The sequence below is a fragment of the Microcebus murinus genome, chromosome 15 (assembly GCF_040939455.1).
Source record: "Microcebus murinus isolate Inina chromosome 15, M.murinus_Inina_mat1.0, whole genome shotgun sequence".
Classification (NCBI taxonomy): Eukaryota; Metazoa; Chordata; class Mammalia; order Primates; family Cheirogaleidae; genus Microcebus; species Microcebus murinus.
Window position 1 is genome coordinate 36,334,503 of NC_134118.1, and position 20,819 is coordinate 36,355,321.

At 46.3% G+C, this 20,819-nt stretch overlaps 1 protein-coding gene across 1 annotated transcript in view; it reads right to left on the reverse strand.

Annotated features, from left to right (window-relative positions):
* Nucleotides 1–311: 311 nt before the first annotated feature.
* FHDC1 (FH2 domain containing 1) overlaps nt 312–20,819 on the reverse strand; it is a 37,337-nt gene continuing 16,829 nt past the window's right edge. The window contains exons 5-12 of the mRNA XM_012783678.3: nt 15,003–15,088; nt 14,815–14,915; nt 12,716–12,786; nt 12,500–12,607; nt 10,699–10,769; nt 8,535–8,652; nt 4,993–5,157; nt 312–2,946 (exon numbers count right to left, since the gene is read on the reverse strand). Of these exons, the coding sequence (XP_012639132.2) occupies nt 922–2,946; nt 4,993–5,157; nt 8,535–8,652; nt 10,699–10,769; nt 12,500–12,607; nt 12,716–12,786; nt 14,815–14,915; nt 15,003–15,088 (2,745 nt within the window). The 3' untranslated portion in view covers nt 312–921. The remainder of the gene's footprint in view (nt 2,947–4,992; nt 5,158–8,534; nt 8,653–10,698; nt 10,770–12,499; nt 12,608–12,715; nt 12,787–14,814; nt 14,916–15,002; nt 15,089–20,819) is intronic.

The following is a 20,819-nucleotide window of genomic DNA, read 5'->3' on the forward strand; positions in this document are numbered from 1 at the left end:
GAGAGAGAAGAAAGGGAGAAGACGGACTGGGAGACAAAAGGATCATTCTTCCCTGTAACCAGAGTGAACACAGGTCCTAGCAGCCCTCACTCGGTTTTATAACAGACACACAAATGGAGAATACAGAGGGGGGGAGATGTGCTCAGCCGAACAGCCCTGATGCTTTTCCATTAAAATATGGCACTTTTACACTGCAGAGAATCCAGCATTCTACCTGCAGGGGAGGCTTGCCCTGCAGCCACCCTGCAGCACCTGCTTTCTGACCACCCGAGCCCGACTCTCCCTCCTGTTCATACTCAAACCCTCACCTGGAGTCACGCAAGGAGAAACGGGCAGGCCAGAAAGTTTTCAAGGAGATGGAGCCAATCACAGGATACACAAGGGCTTTGGGAGAAGTCCAGTCGCCGGCAATGGACCAAGTGTGGGCAGGTGGAACCCTGAGGCCAGGGAACACAGGACGATAAAAATATCTTCATATTAAGGAGATATATATATATTTTTCCCCCGGGAGGCATTTCTTTCACTCTGCAAAAGGAACCAACTAAAACAACATTTAATTTTTATAATATTAAAAAATAAGTCTTTAATATATAAAAACTGGCCAGGAAAAAAAATCCTTTTACTTGTTACATAAGAATGTCACCTTACACGTGAGAGTTTGCTTTGGGGGCGGGAGTTAGGGTGGAGCCAGAGGGGTGCCGGCCCCGCCACCCACGCCAGGATTTACAGGAGTCCGCCGGGCAGGCTGCATCCCAGGCCTCCCAGACCGTCCCTTCAGTGACCTGATCGTTAGCAGATGGCAACATGGGTTGCTTTGTGTATGGCAAAGACATTCAGTGATGCCTCTTCCTGGGCCCTCAACCTGGAAGTCAGTCCTCCCCATCCGAATCCCAGCAGACGAGAGAGGAAGGCAGGCACCGATCACTTCCCTAAGGGGCTGAGGATTTTCCCCAGTGCGGTCCGATGGGAGTCCTTCGGTCTGAGGGGGGCCCTCTCCCCCGCGCCTCTGCCCTTCACAGGGACCTCCGCGTGGGCGCCGGGGCCCGCAGCAGGCTCTGGGCACTTCCTGGGGGCCCGGGCGCTGCTGGCCCGCTTCAGGGTACCGCTGTCCTTGAGGGCGGCGTCCTCAGGGCCGTGCTTCACCCTCAGCTGCCGCTGCGACGCCGTCCGCGTGAGGCCAGGGGCTCTGGCCGCAGGAGGGGCGTCCGTTCTCGTGCACCGGGACGACGAGGCCACCGTGTTTCGGGCAAAGCTCGGGACCGGGGGTGGGACCTTGGGGACGCTGGGGGCCGGCGGGGTCTTGGGCTCTTCTTCGGGACTCTCGGGGCCCTGGGGGTGGGAGCGGCAGATCTTATTCTCCTCGGGCTTCTGTCTGGGGACGTTCCTGAGGGGCTTGGCGCTGGGCTTCTTGAGAGAGCCCCTGCGCTGCAGCGGGGGCTCCTTCCCGGGCCGGGCGCTGCTGCCGGCCCCCGCGGGCCTCCGGGGCGACGTGTCCGCCGTGGACCGCACAGAGCTCCGGCGCGACCACGGCGCGTCTGTGCTGCCGGGGGGCTCTCGCGGGGGCGCCCGGGACGGCTCGGGCCGCTTGCCGGCGCCCGCGCCGCGGCTGGCCCGGGAGATGGGCACGACCTTGCGCATGCTCTCGCTCTCCGACGCCGTCAGCGTGCGCACCGGCCGCGCCGCCCCGCCCTGCCGCACGCCCGGCTTGGGCAGCCCCGGGGGCGCCTCTTTCAGGGAGTTTCTCTTTGGTGCCGTGACATCCTTGCCTTTGGCGAGTCTGTCCCTGGGGAGGCCACCCTTGCAGCTGGGCTCGCTCTTCACCGAGGCGGGCGCAGAAGCCTCTGCAGCGGGGCTGGAGGCAGGGTTAGAGGAGACCTGGCTGCCCCCCGTCGCGTCCCCAACCCCAGAGGACACGGAGCCATCCCCTTCGCCCGCTTCCTCCGGCTCTCCCGCTGCAGGTCTGGAGTCTGTGCCCTCCGAGCAGTCCAGGGTCAGCGAGCAGTCGGTGGCGTCCGAGATGTAGAACAGAGGCCCAGGACCTTTGCTCTCGGGGTCGCTGCTACCCGCAGACACCAGGGCGGTGTCGCTGGGCTCGGCTGGGGCAGCCCGGTCAGCCCCTGGGTCTAGGCTGAGAGCCCCCTGGGCACCGCTGTCCCCCGGCGTCAGGCTGCCAGTGCCGGCACTGAGTGGCCGCGGGCACCCATCCCCCGGAGACCCCAGCTCTGCTGGGCTCGAGTCATTCAGGGCCGGCCGGGACGTCTCCTCCAGGATCTTGGGACCCTGGAGATTGAACTGGGCCAGCCCTGTCACCAGCTCATGCTCCTTAATCCCCAGGGCCAGTGGCGAGAGCGGAGGGGAGCGGGCCGGACCCAAGCCCACAGGCTCGCTGTTCCTCTTCCGCAGGACGCTGTTGCCCCCGCGCCGGGCCCGGGGGAAGGCCACCGCCGCCAACTCCTCGCGCCCTGCCGCCGCAAGCGCGTTCCGCCACGCAGAGGGCGGCTCCGGGGCTTTCTCCTGGCTCTCGGAGGCCTGAGGTTCGTGCGCAAAGTCGGAATTGAGGTCCCTCGGCTCTGCAGACTCCATCCAGGCCACCGCGGGCGGGGCCTGCCAGGGGCTGCTCCGGGGCAGGCTGTTGAACTTGCTGGGCTCCTCGGGGCTGCCAGTGGAGCTCTCCAAGAAGGTCAGCAGTTCCCGGTCGGCAGAGATGCCCAGGGAGAGGCGCGAGCGGCGGGTGTTGGGGGGCCGGTAGGAGGGGCTGCTGGGCCTGGGGTGCAGGAAAGCGGGCAGGTCTTCTGCACCCTTCTTGGTCAGCAGCAACACATCGTTCTCACTGCTGCTCCGGCCAAAGCCCCCGAGCTCCCCGGCGGCCCAGGAGCGCCGCTTCTGCTCCAGCTCCTTCATCCGCTGCAGCTTCCGCAGCTCCTGCACCTCACGGTCATAGTTGTCCTGGACGACAGGTGGAGAGGCCGGAAGATGCGTGAGACACACGTGCAAGTCCTGAGCCACCTGCCCTAAGACCCAATGAGAGCTCTACACATGTCCAGAGGGGAGCTTTGGGTCATGCCCTACACTGAGAAACAGATTCTGTGTGTGTGTGTGTGTATGGGGGGGGGGAGCTCTCTAAAGCTAGAGGGGATCTAACCAGAGGGACCCACTAGGCCTGGCCCCAACAACCTGTCGACCGCTCACGTCTGATGATTGGGCCCAACTTCCAGCTTCCCAGCCAAGGCATCGTCCCCTCAGTGTGGGCTATGATTCCACATATGCATGCCACCTCAACTCCAAGGAAAGTCAACTTGGTTTCCAAGTAGTCCAAGACAGGATTTTTAGCAAAGTGCTAATGATAGGCAATGGCAGAGAGAAAAATACTATGAGTGCTTGAAAAGTGAGCCTCAAATTGTACTTCTGTGTTGCTGGGATCTATCTGCACATGTGCACACACATTCAAGTGCAGCACACTCTACTCACAATGATTTGGATGCATAATGTGTACTCAAGATATTAAGAGATGCCTTTCAACTCTGTTCTCCCACTGCTCATTGCTTACAAAAAAAAAAAAAAAAGCCACCACAAATACCATGGTGGCTCTGCCCTGTAGGCCGCAACCCGTTCCCACAATTAGAGAAGAGGAGCAGGTCTGCTTTACTAATCCTTCAACCCTTCACTCTTCTCCAGAGCACCCAGCCCTTCCCAATGAAACTGCACCAGAACAAATGCACATACCAAATCACACTTTACCGCCTGGCTGTGTGCCTTAAATGTATGTGTCATGTAAATATGTGGCTCTCACAACCCAAATCTGTTATCGTTAGCCGTTTTCACTTGAAAATCAATTTCCTCCAATGGTGGACTTTCCCTTCCAAGTTTCTGTGAGGCTCTGGCTGGGGACTCTTGGCTTCTCCTGCAGCTCTGGCCTCAGCCTCTCTCCCACCGTCCCCACGTCTGTCAGGCTTTCTCCTTTCAAGGCTGCCTGTGGTGGGGGTGGGGCCGGTTCCTGGCACTAAGGACAGCTGGGCTGAGAGCATCACACAGGTGGCCTCACAGGCCTGCAGAATTCCAACTGGGAGTGCGGGCCTCTGAAGGAGCCAACTTGGCCTCTATCTACACCCACCACTGCCTCCCACAGCTGAGCTCACTGCTTGGCCAGAGAAGAGTAAACGTGGCCACAGGCTGAGCCTCCTTCTCTCAGCTGGATAGAGAAAGGTGGGGTTGAGAATGCAAAGCCATGCTGAGCCTGAGAGAAAGTCCCTCAAAGAATTTCAGCCACAGACAAATCTGCAGGGGAAGAGGTGACTCACAAGTATTGGGTTCCTCATCACCACCTGAAATGAAGGGATTCAAGTTGTTGTTTTGTTTTTAATTGGCAGATTAAAGTTTTATTTGCAAAGCCAAGCAAACCCAGAGAGTTTTCTGGCTTCTAAATGAAACCCAGGGGTTATTGGAATTGGTGGTAGAAGGGCAAGAAACGTAGCTGTTGTGCTCAATATAGCAGCAGGCTTCGAAAATATTTGAGAATTTTGAAGGCTGCTCTGGCCAAGGGCAACACAATTCCTGTGGTGCCAACCCACAGGTGGAAGGGAGGGCCTTCCCATCAGCAACAGAAGTCCCCCGGAAAGAGGACATTCTCTTCTGGGGAAGGGTCGAGAAAGACATTCAGGATCTTCAGGCAACTTTTAAATATGACTGTTATCATAGAGCAACCTTACTAACAAAATGCTTTTAGGGCATTCATGAGTGTGTTGACATGAACAGCAAAGCAGCAGAGGCGGCCAAATGCCAGGTTCCTGATGATATGGAAGCCTCAGGGCTGGGGTGGCAGAGCTACTTCTCTGCAATGCCCACCGAGAGCCTGGCAATACCACCTGCCCCAGACATCCCTGAAACCAGGGAGACAGTGAACTGTCCTTCTGCCATAGCAGAGGACTGGGTCAAGAAGAAGAAAAATTAAAATCCCAACAACTCTGAAAACCCAGACATGCTAATTAGCCATACCTTAACTGCTTTGTTGAATTTGGTACAGAAGTCTCGAAATATCTGAAAGCATTCATCCAGTTTCATGGTTTCTTTGTCTTCACAGAAAAAATCTATAAGGGTGTGGGCCTCATGCTGGAGCTCTCGTTTCCAGTGTTCCAGTTCTGCCAGCTTTTCTACGGCAAACTGTGGAAACACAAATGTGCACACACTGAAGGAAACATGGTCAGCTGGTGAGGCACTCGGCACTGCGTCTGGTGCCCAGGGAAGGCGCGCTCCTGGGGTTCAATTCCAGGTCTCGGGAAAGGCAAGGCTTACTGCAAGGCCAATGCACTCAGAGCCAACAGGAAAATAATTCAACCCAAGCAAAACCTTGGGGAAAGCAAAGTGAACTCCTGGGTAAGACCTAGAAGCAACAAGGTAGATGCTTTAAGAGCTTTAACCTATAGAACGCCATTAACAAAACATTCACCTTCTGGAAGGTTCACCTTTAATGTATGCTGGAAAAAATGACACAGGTATGCAGTGGGTCTTTATCAAGAAAGATGTATTTTGCATCTGTTTTTCCTTCTCTTAAAACTGAGTCTTAATCTGGCCAAGAGTCGACTTTAGGGTCCCTGAAGTTACTTGTATTGAAAAGTACAAGTGTGTTGGTAGGAGCAGCAGGTGTCAATTTTGCCCTGGGGAGAGGCAGTTGAAATTTGATCCCAAATGAGCACTATCAGGAAACGTGTTACCCCCACCCAAGGATGGAAGACCTTGTGCCTAAACCAGGGGTGCTCACCCAAGTCAGCTGCAAAGCTCAACAGCCCATGCTTGCACCCCACTCATGCAATGCAATAGGTTTAGGGTGGATCCAGCACTAATACTCTGCTAAAACTCCCCAGGAGATTCTGATGGTTAGGAATTAGTCTTATACATATCCACTCTCTTTACTTCTTTATTTTCTCCTAAGTCTTCTAAGACAAATAAGTCTCTGCGGCCCCTATAAATTCTGGTACTGGCTCAACAAAGTGGTGGGAATGAAAGAAGCTTGCTTTCCTCCAGCGAGTCCCCAAGGCTTTTAGGATGGGATCTGCCACGTCCGAGGGTCACAAGCACACTTCCCTGCCGGCAGTTCTGCGACAGTGTGTTGACCACGTTGACGGTAAAGAGGAAGAGGAGAGGGAGGGGAAGGAACTCAGCAGACCCTCCACGGGAAACTGAATATCTGGACTCACACTGAAGCGTTACGCTGCTTGCTTGTTTACTGGGGAATAATGCTTATACGAAGAAGGAATGTATGAAATATGTTACTTGATGAAATCACATGTATCATGTTTTTTAAAAAAGGCTTATATTTGAAAAAAACTTCTTTTTTCATGAAGTGGGGATGAGCCTAGGAAATGGTAATGCCATCAGCTGCCCACCTTCAAGGAGCGGGACCGCTGTCTGGACATGCTTGGAGAGCTACAGAACCTACAGAGAATTCTGCTAAGACACCACCTCCTACCCGCTGCAACCCGAGTTCCACCTTAAAAGCCCTTTTCTTAAACCAAACACATTCAAGAGGTAGTAGGAAACCAAAACTATTTAAGAAACCAAATACCAGGGAAAGTAACCATCTGAGTCAGTAGCCCAAGGCAGCGCGTGCATTCGTGATGTATTTTTCTTTACGGAAAGAATGGTATTAATGAAAGGATAAATCTTTGCCTGTCATTCTTTCACAGGGGGAAGATGGAGTCCAGCCAAGAACAGCTCGACTGCAGAAAAACAGGCCTCTTGAAAAAATCTGCACAGGAGGTTAGCTCCACCTCGCATGTCCCCTCTCTAGAGCCTGTGGGGACTGACAGAATACCAGGAAGGAAAACTTGAACCGCTGAAGTCACCCTTCGGACAGCGAAACATTCAGAATATGGATCCAAAAAGTGACCACGCTCTGAGTTATTTGCCACGAGTTCTACATGATCAAGGCGACAAATAAAGTCCAAAGCTACACTGGCAAAGCAAGAATGACAACAGGTTTGCAGTAGTGATATCAAATTCAACTTGACATCTCTAACTTGCCTGCTACAAATCAAAGTTCCGAACCAGTTCACTCAGTATTTCTTGCCCAAGGGTCAAAATACTGAAATAAATCTGCAAAAATGTGTTCCTGTTTTCTTTCTGCTCGAAAACCTTGAATGATGGCCCCCTGCTTATGGTGTGAAGTCCAGTGTTCAGAGTGGCACTCAGAGACCTGCACGGCCTGCCCTAACCCACCTTGAAAAACGTTCTCTCACCTATTCAACAAGAAGGTGAATTTAAGAAAGAAAAGTACATAGCTGTGTGGGATATTTTATTTACAGAGAGAAAAATGGCTAACAGAAAGAAGAGTTGAAAGAGTTAAAACAAGGTTGCTTGCCTTTGAAGAGTAGTCTAGCAGTGAGGATGATCCTTTTGTATTAATATGTAGTATTAGATACTAATATTTCATACAAGAACTTGGGGGAGTGAAACGTCCAGAATTTTAATCTGGATGTGTGTGAGGGTGCTTACTCTTGAATTTCTGAATGTGTTTTGTGCATCTGACTGCGCTTAGCGTTTAGTACTTTTGTGGTGGTGGGTAGTGTTTGCTTTTGTTTTTGTACTTTGAGAAAAATGTGTGTAGTACTTTAATGGGAAAATCAGAGTTTGGTTATACTTAAAAGAAAATACAGAGCATGTGATTAATAATAAAAATAAACTCACAGCACAGCCAAACAAAATCAAATGTCTGCCGGCATGAGCTAAAGCTTGCAATGGTTGGAAGCAGCTGAATTAATGAGGGAAGACTTCAGCTGGCACGACCCTGGGAGCACGCTGTTCCTCCCCGGTGCCAAGGGCAGCCCTGCCACACAGATTCTGCCTTGCGGGTCTCGAATCCCTGACAACACCTCAGGTAGCACACCATTTCACTGAAGGCTAAGACCATGAGACAGTGCCATTTTTTTTTTTAAATAAGGAAGATAAAAGAAGTATGTCAGACTATGTGATTAGTGAGTCACAATGAGCTGTCACAAACATGTCCACTCTGCTGTTTCTTGTTGATGTTATTCGGCGTAGCTCCCGACACACCCTGTGGACCTGATGTATCCCGGGTGTTGATAGGCACAGCTGCTGTGTGTTCCGTTCTCATTATAAAACATGCCAAAACGCAGCTTGTGTCTTGGACGCAAACAAGCGAAGCAAAATGACAGCCCACGTAAGAAAGGTGTCTTGATGACTTCTGTGGCACTTCATTCTGCTACCCAAAATCTGACTGCATGGTCCAAATGAAAACGCCATAAGTTGATACCATGTTACTACAGCACAATAGTGCAAACTGAGCTATGATAAACAGAAGCCCAGTCCCTAAACAAATATCTCACATTTCGGTCATACTCAATTCCTCTGCAACGAATGGGCACTGAAGTACAAAGTTCCTTTTTACTAACTCGGAAGAAAAATACGAATGGGAACCTAACGCTTCTACAAATACTCCCATTCAGATTTAAGATTTAATGGGCCTCAGTGGTGCTGCTGGGAGATGTGACCAGAGGGGCTGGCTAGAATCCCCTACGAACCTGGAGGAAATCTTCCATCTGCTGACAAAGTTCACCATCCCGCTGGATGTTTTCCTTCAGCGATCTCGTCCTAACAAACAGCGAGTGCAGCTCTGCCTCTGTGTTATCCAGAGATAATCTAAAAGAAGAAAGGGGAGAGTGGGCAGTTGGCACAAGGAAGCCCAGGGTCATGTGGGTACATCAAACAAGACCAACTATTGGTCAACCTTGGAAACAGCAGGGAGAGCTACTGCAATTACATTCACCTACCCCTGTATTTAGATCTTGTGTGTTTCCTTCTGTTTTTTTAAGAGGCGATTCCTTCCTAAAGGCATACCCTGGTTCAAAGAGAGCAGGCTGTAACTTTGCTCTCTCAGGTAAGATAACCCAAACTATGGGACTTACAGAGTTACCCATACAATAGGTCTGAAGAGCTTTACATAATAAGTACTAACAACTAAAAGCCATCAGGACTCTGGGAGACATCTGCTTTCCTCTGGCCACTAAACACATTAAGCTCTCATGAGAAGCAAGGCAATGTATGTTGATAATCCTAACTGTAAGGGTAGCATGGAGATAGTACTCTGACTTCACGTTGTTCGCCACAGATACCCAGAGCAAGCTCTATATTTTACGGAGAACTAAAACACAGCTAATAGTTCTGCAACTTAATGGTTTGGTCAATTGCAATGCTTTTGTTATATACATCGAATTGAGATGAGCAGAACATGAATAATGGTTCTGTCACCTGGTAAAGTGAGCAGGTGAAACATAAAATCCAGGTGAAATTCATAAAGTAGGTTGCATTCATGCTTCCATTATTGCTTCTAATTTTTCTTTATGCAATAAAGTTTTCCAATTTCATTGGTGCCCATCTGAGATCTGTTTGTACTTCACAAGTGTATTTCGCCTTCCATTTCAAACAAACCAACCAACCTACTTTACTGAATAGGGTTTTTCTAAGCTAAACTGCCAATCCAACTCTGACCAGAAATGCCAATTCAAAAATGTAATAGTAATTTCTCTCTATATATCTCTTAGTGTCATTTCTATACTAGTCAGAGTAAAAGTATTCCCACACAAATTTCCTTCAGTAATCCAAAAACAAAGCAGTTCATCTCTTATAAGATGCCCATTCTGGTGATCTGTAAACATGAATTATGAACTGTTTACACCTTTGAACTGAAAATCCCACTTTGGAAAAGACATGTGATCTCTGGCAAGATGTTCACAGAGTCAATAACATTGAGCTACCAGCCAATGACAGGCCTATGAGCTATGGTTCGTTTGTTCATATGCATATGGTTCATAGCTGGATATAGCCACGGAATGAATAAATACATGATATGACCTAGGTTGGTACATGAAGTGGTGTGCTAAGCCAGCTTGTGAGAGCCAACTGTGAGTATCTCTTCCCAACTCTGCATTTGGTAACGTTGTGTTGGCAGCTTGCAGCCAGCCCTGGCAGCAGTATTTAGGGCATGGAAATCAGCAAATGCTACAAATCAGGACTTTTTTCTCAAAAGAGCTGATTACTGATCATGTACTACAGGATGCATGAATATGTATTGTAAATTTAAAAACATAGAACTCAAAACAGCACATACACACTGATTATTGCGACATTATAATACACGTCCACATTAGTAGGATCAGAAGCAAATTAGAGTGATGTAAACAGAGCTTTATGTTTGGTAGATAATTTCTCTATAAAGTCGAGTGACTAATTTAAAATAAAATCCTTTCACAGCTCTTGGTATGGTTCCAACCCCTTCTAACGCAATAGAAAATAAATGTACCATGTCAGATTCTACAAGGAAACAGTAATGTTTGGCCCTGAAAGTTTGATTGATATACATTAACTCCCAAGGTAATAGGCTGTGTTGCTTAAACTCTATCTTGTGGGTGTGGAGGGATTTCAAGTTCTTAATACATTTTTTTTTACACTGATGATATTCATTAGAATAGACTGAAATAGTTTTTTTAGTTTAAAAACCCCAAATTCCAAAGGTGCTCGTACATATATCTTAAGCAAATGAAAAAGAAAGCTGAAAGTTCAACAAGATGAAACCTTTTCAAATTCAAACTGAAATCCAAAAGTTGTAATTATTCATCGGTTTTCATGAGAAGGTAGTTTAAAAAAACCTTGAATTCTCACAATTCGCTGCCAGTCTTCCTTGCTTACCTAGCAGCCTCCTGAACATGATGTAGTTTTTCTGAAAAGTTTAGAAGAATGGCATCTTTCTTTTGGGCTTCCTGGAACAAAGACAGAATTTCGTCTCACTATATGGATAAAATTGGAAGGAAATCATTTTCTTACGGCTTAAAGGAAACTTGAAATCACTGCTCCTGTTTTTAAACTTGACACATTCAAAGCAATTCATTGAGACATGAATTCTGATATTCTTAGTAAGATTTACCAGAACTCCTCTACTCTCAAGATACATTTAACTTCCCAGAGCAATTAATCTTGAAGTGAAATACAATTCAGGTGCATTAAAACTCAATAGAAGGAGGTGGCAGCTTACTAGGGCCCATTGTTTCTAGGAGAATCCAATATATCCTGCTTAAATACCACCCATACCTGTGAGTATGCCTTTAAATGATTGAGATACCTTCAGCTGTTAAACCAGTTTGCAAACTGAGTTTAATCAGAAGGTACACAAGCTATGGAGGTATTTGGATTCTTCCTTCACCTGTTCAGAGGGTGAGAGGAAGGCAGGTGGGAAGGGAGCAATTACTGACTCAGGAAACTTCCCCACATGGGCAGGGACCAAGTTACACACAGCACCTGGACACATGGATCGGTGAGAACTCCGCCAGGATACTATCTGCAATCCATGCTGGGTAAGGAACACATTCTCTTCTTTTAATGCTCCGAAAATTAACTTTCCAATCAAGTACCAAATTAAACATGACTCTCTGTCTTCCGAAGAATATAGTAATAATAGTGTGTATTATTTATGGAGAGCGTGCTACATGTAAACATTGAGCTAAGCCCTCTCAATTACCTGGTTTTGAGGTAAGGTAACACTACTCTCATCATTAGATGAAGAAATTGAGGGTCTTAAGTAATGTGTCTGAGGAAGCACAGCTAGCAGAGGACAAAGTCTCCAGGCCTGCCCTGTTCTGAAGCCCACATGCAAAACAAACACGCAACATGGCTTCCTCCCCGGCTAAAGCTACGTGTATATCACTGATGTCAAAACAACAGGGTGATTCAATGGAGAAAAAGCAAATCAGTACAATTAGCTGAGATCATTTAACAACAAAGAGGTAACTGTCCCTGGCTGATTTTCCACTTCGTACCTAGCTATTTTGGTGTTACAAAGACCCAGTCAAGGAAAGAACCAATGGATAGGGTCGGCCCCCAAGCCCGGTGCTGGCAGCCCTGTGCTGCAACGCACGGTTCACAGAGGAAAAAGAAAGAAAGAAAATGATCTTTCTACACATACCTGGTCAAAAATCTCATCGATTCCACATGGGAAATGTTTCACTACCCAGCCCTCTACTCTCTGTCCCTATGGCCGTTACCCTCCTCAACTCTCATAAAATAACTGCAGCCAACTCCCACCAAGACATGCCCCTAGTTCTAGTTCTCTCTCTACTCCAGCCCAGCCTCCATGGTACCTTATTTTCCCAAAAGCAAAAATAAAAAAACCCAGTCATGCTGTTATGCTGTGCTTCTGTTGGCCCCCCACTGCTAAAGCATGAAATCCAAATTCCCCACCTTTGACATTTGAATCCTTCATAACTGGCTTCACCAGCCTCTCTGCCTCACTCCCCCCACCTCCCTGCAGCCCTATAAGCCTAGGTACAGCTCAATTCGGGAATCTGCAAATAGTGCTTCTGCAAACAGAACCTTCTTACAACTCACCATGCCCTTTCCTAACTCTCTTTGACACCACCTCATGCCTGGGAAAAACTTCGCCCCTCCCAGGGGGATTCATACACATTCTTTCCCCATATTAATCATTTCCACATACCTGTGCGACAAAGTGCAGAAGATTCATCCCAGGTTTATTTGCTTTTGTGTCTGCCAATTTGAGCAAAGAAGACAGTTTAAATCCTACTGCATTGCCAGCATACCCTCCCTAAAGAAGACAAATCAAGAAGAAAAAAAAATATATATATATATATACACACCTTTAGAAGGACAAAGTTGAAAATACAACATTTCAATTGTTTTGAATTTTACTTACTGCATTCATGATATTCCCAGCCTGGAGCACCAAGTGCAATATCGAATGTAGCTCCTCACATGACATCAGCTCTATCAAAAAGAACACACCACACCACCTTAGAGAAGCCTTCAGCTTCAAATGCACAGGAGACAGCTGCCACATCCAAGTTCAAGTGTGTCTGAAGCAATTTCTGACCCTAAACTGTACACAAAGACTGAAAAAACAAAGAAGCACCCTCCACGGTATACCTAATACACCATTTGCTATTGGCAATGTCATAGTGTTTAACTGGGAATCAAATATATATGACAGGTAAATATCAGAGAATGATTCATAAAGAGAATTTTCAAGTACTAGAAAATACAAAAGCCTAATGAAAAGCAGTACACTGTGTTATTAAAATTAACTTTCTTCTCATAATTATTTCTCTTTTTCTTTATATGCAGTAGCCTTTGAGACTGCATTGATAGAGTATGAAAACTAATAGCAACCAGCATTTTGTTTAGTCAATGAGTTATGAAGAGATTAAAAAAGTAAACAGGGTGGGATGACATGCATTTACATGTTATTTAACTTGCAAAACACTAACTCTGAGGGCTCAGGCACCCAGAGAATCTTTCCATTTTATTCAAAGCTACACATTTCATTTGGATTGGCTGAAGGCTTTAAAAAGAAACTTATCATGTAATATATTGGTAAACTAGCTCTTTATTTTAACCCAATCTTTTGCTCATCTATGCAAAGGAACAAAATTTAAAATGTTTTCATATATTTGAAAAGCTAAAAAGAAAACCTGATTATTAAAAATTACACTATATATGGATAATAAAATATCTCCTATGATATTTTTAAGTTAAGATTCTCCCTTAAGTCTGGTATTACTTTCAAAAAATTATGTTTGGATCAATGCCTACATTACATTATCTAAGGCGGCCAGTTTTGGAAGGGTAACCAGATAAGAAACGTTTCCGCCGTGCCCACAAATTTGCATTGCTCAATATGAAAACATATTCTTCCAGAACAATCCTCCTAAGTTGCTGCAATAGCCTTGGTATGGGAAAAATCTTAAAAGGCCTCTGATCGAAAGGAAAAAAGAATTCTTCTTCTTAGTCTCCTTGCTAAAATGAAGAAAATATGGCGGGTCAGAGAGAAACATTTTATGTCAACAACAGGCCAGAGAGCAACTAAACAGGAAAAACAAACAGGAATGAACAGTTCCATAACAATAACTAGAAATCCGGAAAATGACCAAAAGGAAGTCAGGCTGGCTCTGACGAATGCTGGAAAATGTGAGGGTCAAGGAGAGCCAGAGCATTTGCCTGGGAGATGAGCAGGAGGCAGCTGCAACGCCACCAGGCCTACAGTTCCGGCGCCATGAATGCCAGAACCCAGAGCTTCTGTCCCCATGAGACAGTAGAGCAACCCTGACAGGAGTCTGTACAAGCTGGGCAGGCAATAATTTAAAGAGTTGTTCAAAGACATGAAAATGACCCACTTGCCCTCTCAATCTTCCACAGCCCACCCGAAATTGGGAGTCTAGAGAAGTGGGTGGGAGAAGACACCACAGGACAGAAAAGCCAGGAACCCGGGCACAAGAGTCACACCGCTGATGCCTGGAAAGGCCATCGGCTTCTGGAACAGCAAGAAGCCAGCCACCAACAGAGGCCAGAGCAGGGACAGGAGAAGCAGCTGGCCCAGGGGCCCAGGCTTTGTGCATGCACACCACACACACACACACACACACACACACACACACACACACACACGCTACCTGCCACAAACACACACCGCGCACACACATACACACCACGTACCACAGAGACACACACACAGAGAAAGCTAACTTAGGAGGGAAGTAAGATTGAGGTTGCAGCCAGAAAGGTTTACTCTGAAGCTTGAGATGAAAGAAACTTCCTTTCACGGGAGGATAATATGCAAATCAATATTCATTCCGAGGAGTGGGGGAAGTGAATGGAAATAAATCTTAACTGCATCCCTAGTAACATCTCATTTCCCTTTTTAGGGCATATCAGAAATATGGGACTTTCCATTTCAAACTGAATTTTTTACCAAAATGAATGAAAACAAGTTGGATGAAGGATCATGTGTTTACTTACCTTTCGTAGCAGTTCTTAAAATTGTTATATCTGTGTACAGAGAAGAACAAGAAGGTAAAAATTCCTTCTTTAGCACCATGGCCTCAATCCGAAGTGAATAGCTAGAAAATAAAAAGTAAAACTGTAGAATTTAATGTCATTAGTTTATAAGTGTTACGCTACAAAGACCAATGATCAGTGTATCTTACTTTGGCACCTGGATTAAACAGTACAGAAAGGAATCTGCCAGGGACAGCTTGGACACATCGCCACTAAATGTTTTTAATTTCTTTACCTGAAAGACAAATGGAAAAGGAGAAAAAAATCACTTATGATTACAAGTTAAGATTATTTTAGGCCGGGCTCGGTGGCTCATGCCTGTAATCCTAGCACTCTGGGAGGCCAAGGTGGGCAGATTGCTCGAGGTCAGGAGTTCGAAACCAGCCTGAGCAAGAGCGAGACCCTGTCTCTACCATAAATAGAAATAAATTAATTGGCTAACTAACATACATAGAAAAAATTAGCCAGGCAGGTGGCACATGCCTGTAGTCCCAGCTACTCGGGAGGCTGAGGCAGTAGGATTGATTGCTTGAGACCAGGAGTTTGAGGTTGCTGTGAGCTAGGCTGTCGCCACAGCACTCACTCTAGCCTGGGCAACAAAGTGAGACTGTCTTAAAAAAAAAACAACAAAACAAAAGATTATTTTAAATTTTATCCTAGAATTCTTCTAAGAACATAGGATTCCAGTGCTAAATTCAAATTAATAAAAGTATAGACCTAGGAAAAGACAGAAAAGGAAACCACCACACTGACTCCTTTGTTTCTTACAAGAAAAAAAAAAAAAAAAAACTCACAAATTCGAAAGTGAAGAGCTAGTGTCACATGCATCTATAGACATCCAGTCCCGTGCAAGCCAGAAAACTGGAGCCACCAGAATCCTCAGAAAGGTTACCAAAGGGATGGCTAAAAAAGGATCAGTTTTAAGAAAGAAGATTTTCTTTTTTTTTTTTTTTTTTTGAGACAGAGTCTCGCTTTGTTGTCCAGGCTAGAGTGAGTGCCGTGGCGTCAGCCTAGCTCACAGCAACCTCAAACTCCTGGGCTCCAGCGATCCTTCTTCCTCAGCCTCCCGAGTAGCTGGGACTACAGGCACGAGCCACCATGCCCGGCTAATTTTTTATATATATATCAGTTGGCCAATTAATTTCTTTCTATGTATAGTAGAGACGGGGTCTCGCTCTTGCTCAAACTGGTTTTGAACTCCTGACCTTGAGCAATCCGCCCGCCTCGGCCTCCCAGAGAGCTAGGATTACAGGCGTGAGCCACCATGCCCGGCTAATTTTTAATATATATATCAGTTGGCCAATTAATTTCTTTCTATGTATAGTAGAGACGGGGTCTCGCTCTTGCTCAGACTGGTTTTGAACTCCTGACCTTGAGCAATCAGCCTGCCTCGGCCTCCCAGAGAGCTAGGATTACAGGCGTGAGCCACCGCGCCAGGCCAAGAAATAAGATTTTCTGTAAGCAATAATCTGGAAGTGAGATCATTGTTTGGGAGAAGAAAGAAGAGACTGGATAGTCATTATAATATGGTCCTTTAAGTCATAAGTGAAAAAAAATCTTATTTTGAGTAGTTTGGATATAAAATACATAGACTGGGTATGATCTAACACAGATCTTCCTGAGGTCAAATGCCACGTCACGTATAATAGCTCTAAAGGAAAGGACTGTAGCATCTTCAGGTGAGTATCTACTGGCTCTTCAGCAGGGAGATAAAAAGAAAAATCGCTTAAACAACTGAAAGATCAATGTTAAGATTTTCCCCTATGAAAAGACCAGATAATAAAAATAATTAGTAGTATGCGCAGTAGGATCTCACTTCTATAATTTTTTTTAAATGTTTCTCCTACCCTCTCTACCTCCCATGTGCACACCTGCATACATGCACAGGAGAAAGACTAAAAGGGCCCATGTACACTGGGTGATAGGACTACAAGGATTATTGTTATCCTGTGCTGCTCATTTTTATATTCTAAAACATCTACAGTGACCATATATTTTTCTCTGACACAAAAGTAAACTAAACTAAGTTTTTAAACACACAAATATTCCTTCAACTGTAATAAACGGAAAAAAGAAGAGTTCTGACATACAGGTAAATAGCCAAATAGCTAGCAGGTGGGGTGGAGGTGAAGAGAAAGTTCTCAAACAGCATTAGATAATAAGTCAGTCATGCCTCCCCCACACAGAAAACTGGACCAATCCAATGGCAAAACCACTTCTAAGTCCACTGTTAACATCCAACAGTCATCCAACAAAATTCTTTATAGTAAGTGGTAACTTTATACTATTAGTGAGGTATACAGCCTATCTTTGCAGCTAACTGTTGCCAGTAAGCACTTACCAGTTTTTACCATTCTTTATAAAGCTTATTTTCTGCCACCCCCTGGGTTATAATTAATAACATGATTTTAAGTCCCTTGAAAATTAGGAAATGACAGTGCAAAAACAAAGAAAGGAGGCCGGGCGCTGTGGCTCACGCCTGTAATCCTAGCTCTTGGGAGGCCGAGGCGGGCGGATTGCTCAAGGTCAGGAGTTCAAAACCAGCCTGAGCAAGAGCGAGACCCTGTCTCTACTATAAATAGAAAGAAATTAATTGGCCAACTGATATATATATAAAAAATTAGCCGGGCATGGTGGCGCATGCCTGTAGTCCCAGCTACCCGGGAGGCTGAGGCAGAAGGATCACTCGAGCCCAGGAGTTTGAGGTTGCTGTGAGCTAGGACGCCATGGCACTCACTCTAGCCTGAGCAACAAAGCGAGACTCTGTCTCAAAAAAAAAAAAAAAAAAAAAAAAAAAAAAAAAAAAAACAAAGAAAGGAGTATTTGCAAATATCTACCTAAATTATTTAAAAATTTAAAAAACAAAATATAACAGTACAAATTCACACCCTAGTGTTAAGTCTGGTCCTTAAGACTGTTTTCTCTTTTTTTAGGGAAGAAATTAAATTTCTCCTACCATGAGAGCCTGAAAGTGAATCTATCATTTTTGCCTCACTACATTTCAGGGCATATGGCACTTCTGGTTTAGCTAAACCCAAATCAGTGCCTTGTTTCTGAACTGAGAAATCCACAAAATGAATTCTGATGTCTTCTAGAGTTTAACAATTCACTATATATGGACAGGGGCAGAGTGAGGGTGTACCTTTTATAAAAACCATATATGTAGCACATGCAAAGCTTCTGAAAATAACAGCAGTTTTTAGTCTAAAGCATAAGAACAAGTCATGCTAAGTAAACTTGGTAAATATTTCCATTAAACATGTGCTGAACTGTAAGGGAGCAATGATTAATCTCCTTCACTTGTGTAAGAGGCTAAAAATGTTTATGGATTTCAAGAGAAGGGTGATGGAAAGACCATTTAATTTAAATGCCATGTATACAGTTCTTCATTCTATCTCAAAATGAGATTTATGTTCATTAAGAGGGATTACTGAACCTTCACAGTGGTAGGGAAGTAAAAAAGAGAGGTGAACAAACCCTATAATTATTATGCATTCTCATCGTCATTATCAAAAAGCATTTATTAAACATTGTTAGGCATAATTTTGTTGGCCAGGCCAAGACACACTCATTATGACCCTGGCTGTGCCCGGTTTTTGTCCTAATGGAGCTTGCTCCTGGAGCCACACGCTCCAAAGGGCAGGCTCCTTCATCCTATCTAATTCCAGTCACAAGGCCTGGAAGTACAGGACTTCCCACCAACGTAGCCACCCAACAGACGCCCCCTGGGCTTCCTCCCTGTGCTTCCCCTGGTGTCAGGAGAGTAAATGAAGAAGACAGGAAAGAGGCAATAAAAATGTCCAGAAGAGGCAACTCAACCTGCTTCCAGAGAGAATAGCAAGTTTCTGCCAGCTGCAGAGCAGACCAGGAGCCAGCAGGCTGGCTGAGGGCTCCCGGCCCTCCCGCGTGGGAACACCTCGCTGGACAAGAGCACACTCCCAGGCCTTCGTGTCTGGGTCCACCTTCTTCCTCTGCAAGCATTAACCACACGTTTGAAGAAGGGTGAACAAACACGCCAGATAAAAGATTTGTGGCGGAGGGCAGAGAAATCCCTGACAGCCTTGGCTTCGGTCCGCCCATCAGCTGAGAGGGCAGGAGAAAAAAGGGGCTGTTTCCGTAGTTTTCAGCGCACTGATAAGATTACAGGATTATTCGAGTGACACTTACACCGGTACTTTGTGATAGTGTAGGTGATGAAAAGGCAGGGAGGCGAGTGCAGCGGGAGGGGAGGGTTTTGACAACCTTTGCCCTTCCTTTCTCGCAGGGAGGCCGTGGAGTGCCACAGAAAAAAAATGCGCTGCGCTGGGGCAGAGGGATCAGGGTTCAAGTCCACCCTGAAATCATGTGACTCCAGGCAAGTTATGGCTAACCCATGTGAGCCTCAGTTTCTGCTTTGTAAAATAAGGAATACCTTATAATGTCGCTGCAAGGATTAAATGAAAAATACACAAAAGAATCATTGCTATGATTTATTTACTTTCTGTGTGCCAGGCACTGGGCTAAACACCTTAAATATATTATCTTATTTCACTTCATTCTGCCCTGTCCAGTGCCTGGCATATGCGGTCACTCAATCAATGCTTAGTCCTTACTTGCGCTAAAAATGAGCACACAATGTTACACCCCCGGCTTAGCTTAGTAACTACGCAGGCACTTGTGCATCCATTAGCATGTTCCTGCCACATTCCTGAACCTCTCTTCCTTGGCCCTGCCTCCTCCTTTGCTTCATCCTACAGCCTCCATCCAGAGACTCAGAGACTCTAGGGTGGGCCCTGGGTCTGGCTGGTGCCGGGGCCACAAAGCATTCACAACAAAGCCAATCTGTCCCCACAGCAGGCATCGGTCCTGAGGTGGCTTTGGCTTTCCCTGAGATGCTTCCCACAGCACAGACACCCCAGAGTGTTCAGGGAGGGGCTCCCAGCAGCCGGGGACTGTCAGGGTGTTCCTGCCGAAGGAAGCTTCCAGTTGAGTTTGGAGGGCGTGGTGAGCTGGAGCTTAGTGGTAATGTAAACAAGGAGGAGGAGTGTGACCCAGCTTGTCAGAAATTCAGCTGATGGCCTTGCAGCAGCAGGGTGAGGGGAGGAACAGCGACAGCCTGGTTTGGTGGCAGGGAAGGCCGTGCAGGATGCCACCACAGTTTCCTCTCCCAGGTCAGCCACCTGCCTGGGGCTGAGAGAGCCTCAGGGACTTGGGGCAGCACTTGGGTGGGTTTTTGTCATCTTGTCCTTAACACTCTTCCTTCTGAATTATATCCCACACACAACTCAAAAAAAGCCCAGAATTCTTTTAAGATGTGAGGGGTTTGACAGCTAATTTGATTCTCTGAAAAATCCCTTTGCATTTTCTTTCTTTTTTTTTTTTTTTTGAGACAGAGTCTCGCTTTGCACAGGCTAGAGTGAGTGCCGTGGCGTCAGCCTAGCTCACAGCAACCTCAAACTCCTGGGCTCAAGCAATCCTGCTGCCTCAGCCTCCCGAGTAGCTGGGACTACAGGCATGCGCCACCACGCCCGGCTAATTTTATATATATATATATTAGTTGGCCAATTAATTTCTTTCTATTTATAGTAGAGACGGGGTCTTGCTCTTGCTCAGGCTGGTTTCGAACTCCTGACCTCGAGCAATCCGCCCGCCTCGGCCTCCCAGAGTGCTAGGATTACAGGCTTGAGCCACCGCGCCCAGCCCCTTTGCATTTTCTAATCACCTCTTGAACGAAAAATGAAGATATCAGGAACATCCTATTCAGTTTCCCACCTCTTCACGGCGTGAAGCTGGCAGCCTCCCTCGTGACTAACTTTCATTTAGTTAGCAATTTAGAGCTTTTCAGAGTACTTTCCCATGGGCTATCAAATTTGATCCTCACTTAAAAAAAAAACGATGAGGTCAGTTAGGAGTAGGTATGCAGAGCAGTCCTAAGGAGGAGTCATGAAAACAGCCACAGTGGGAAAAGGTTTCAAGAGCAACTAAAT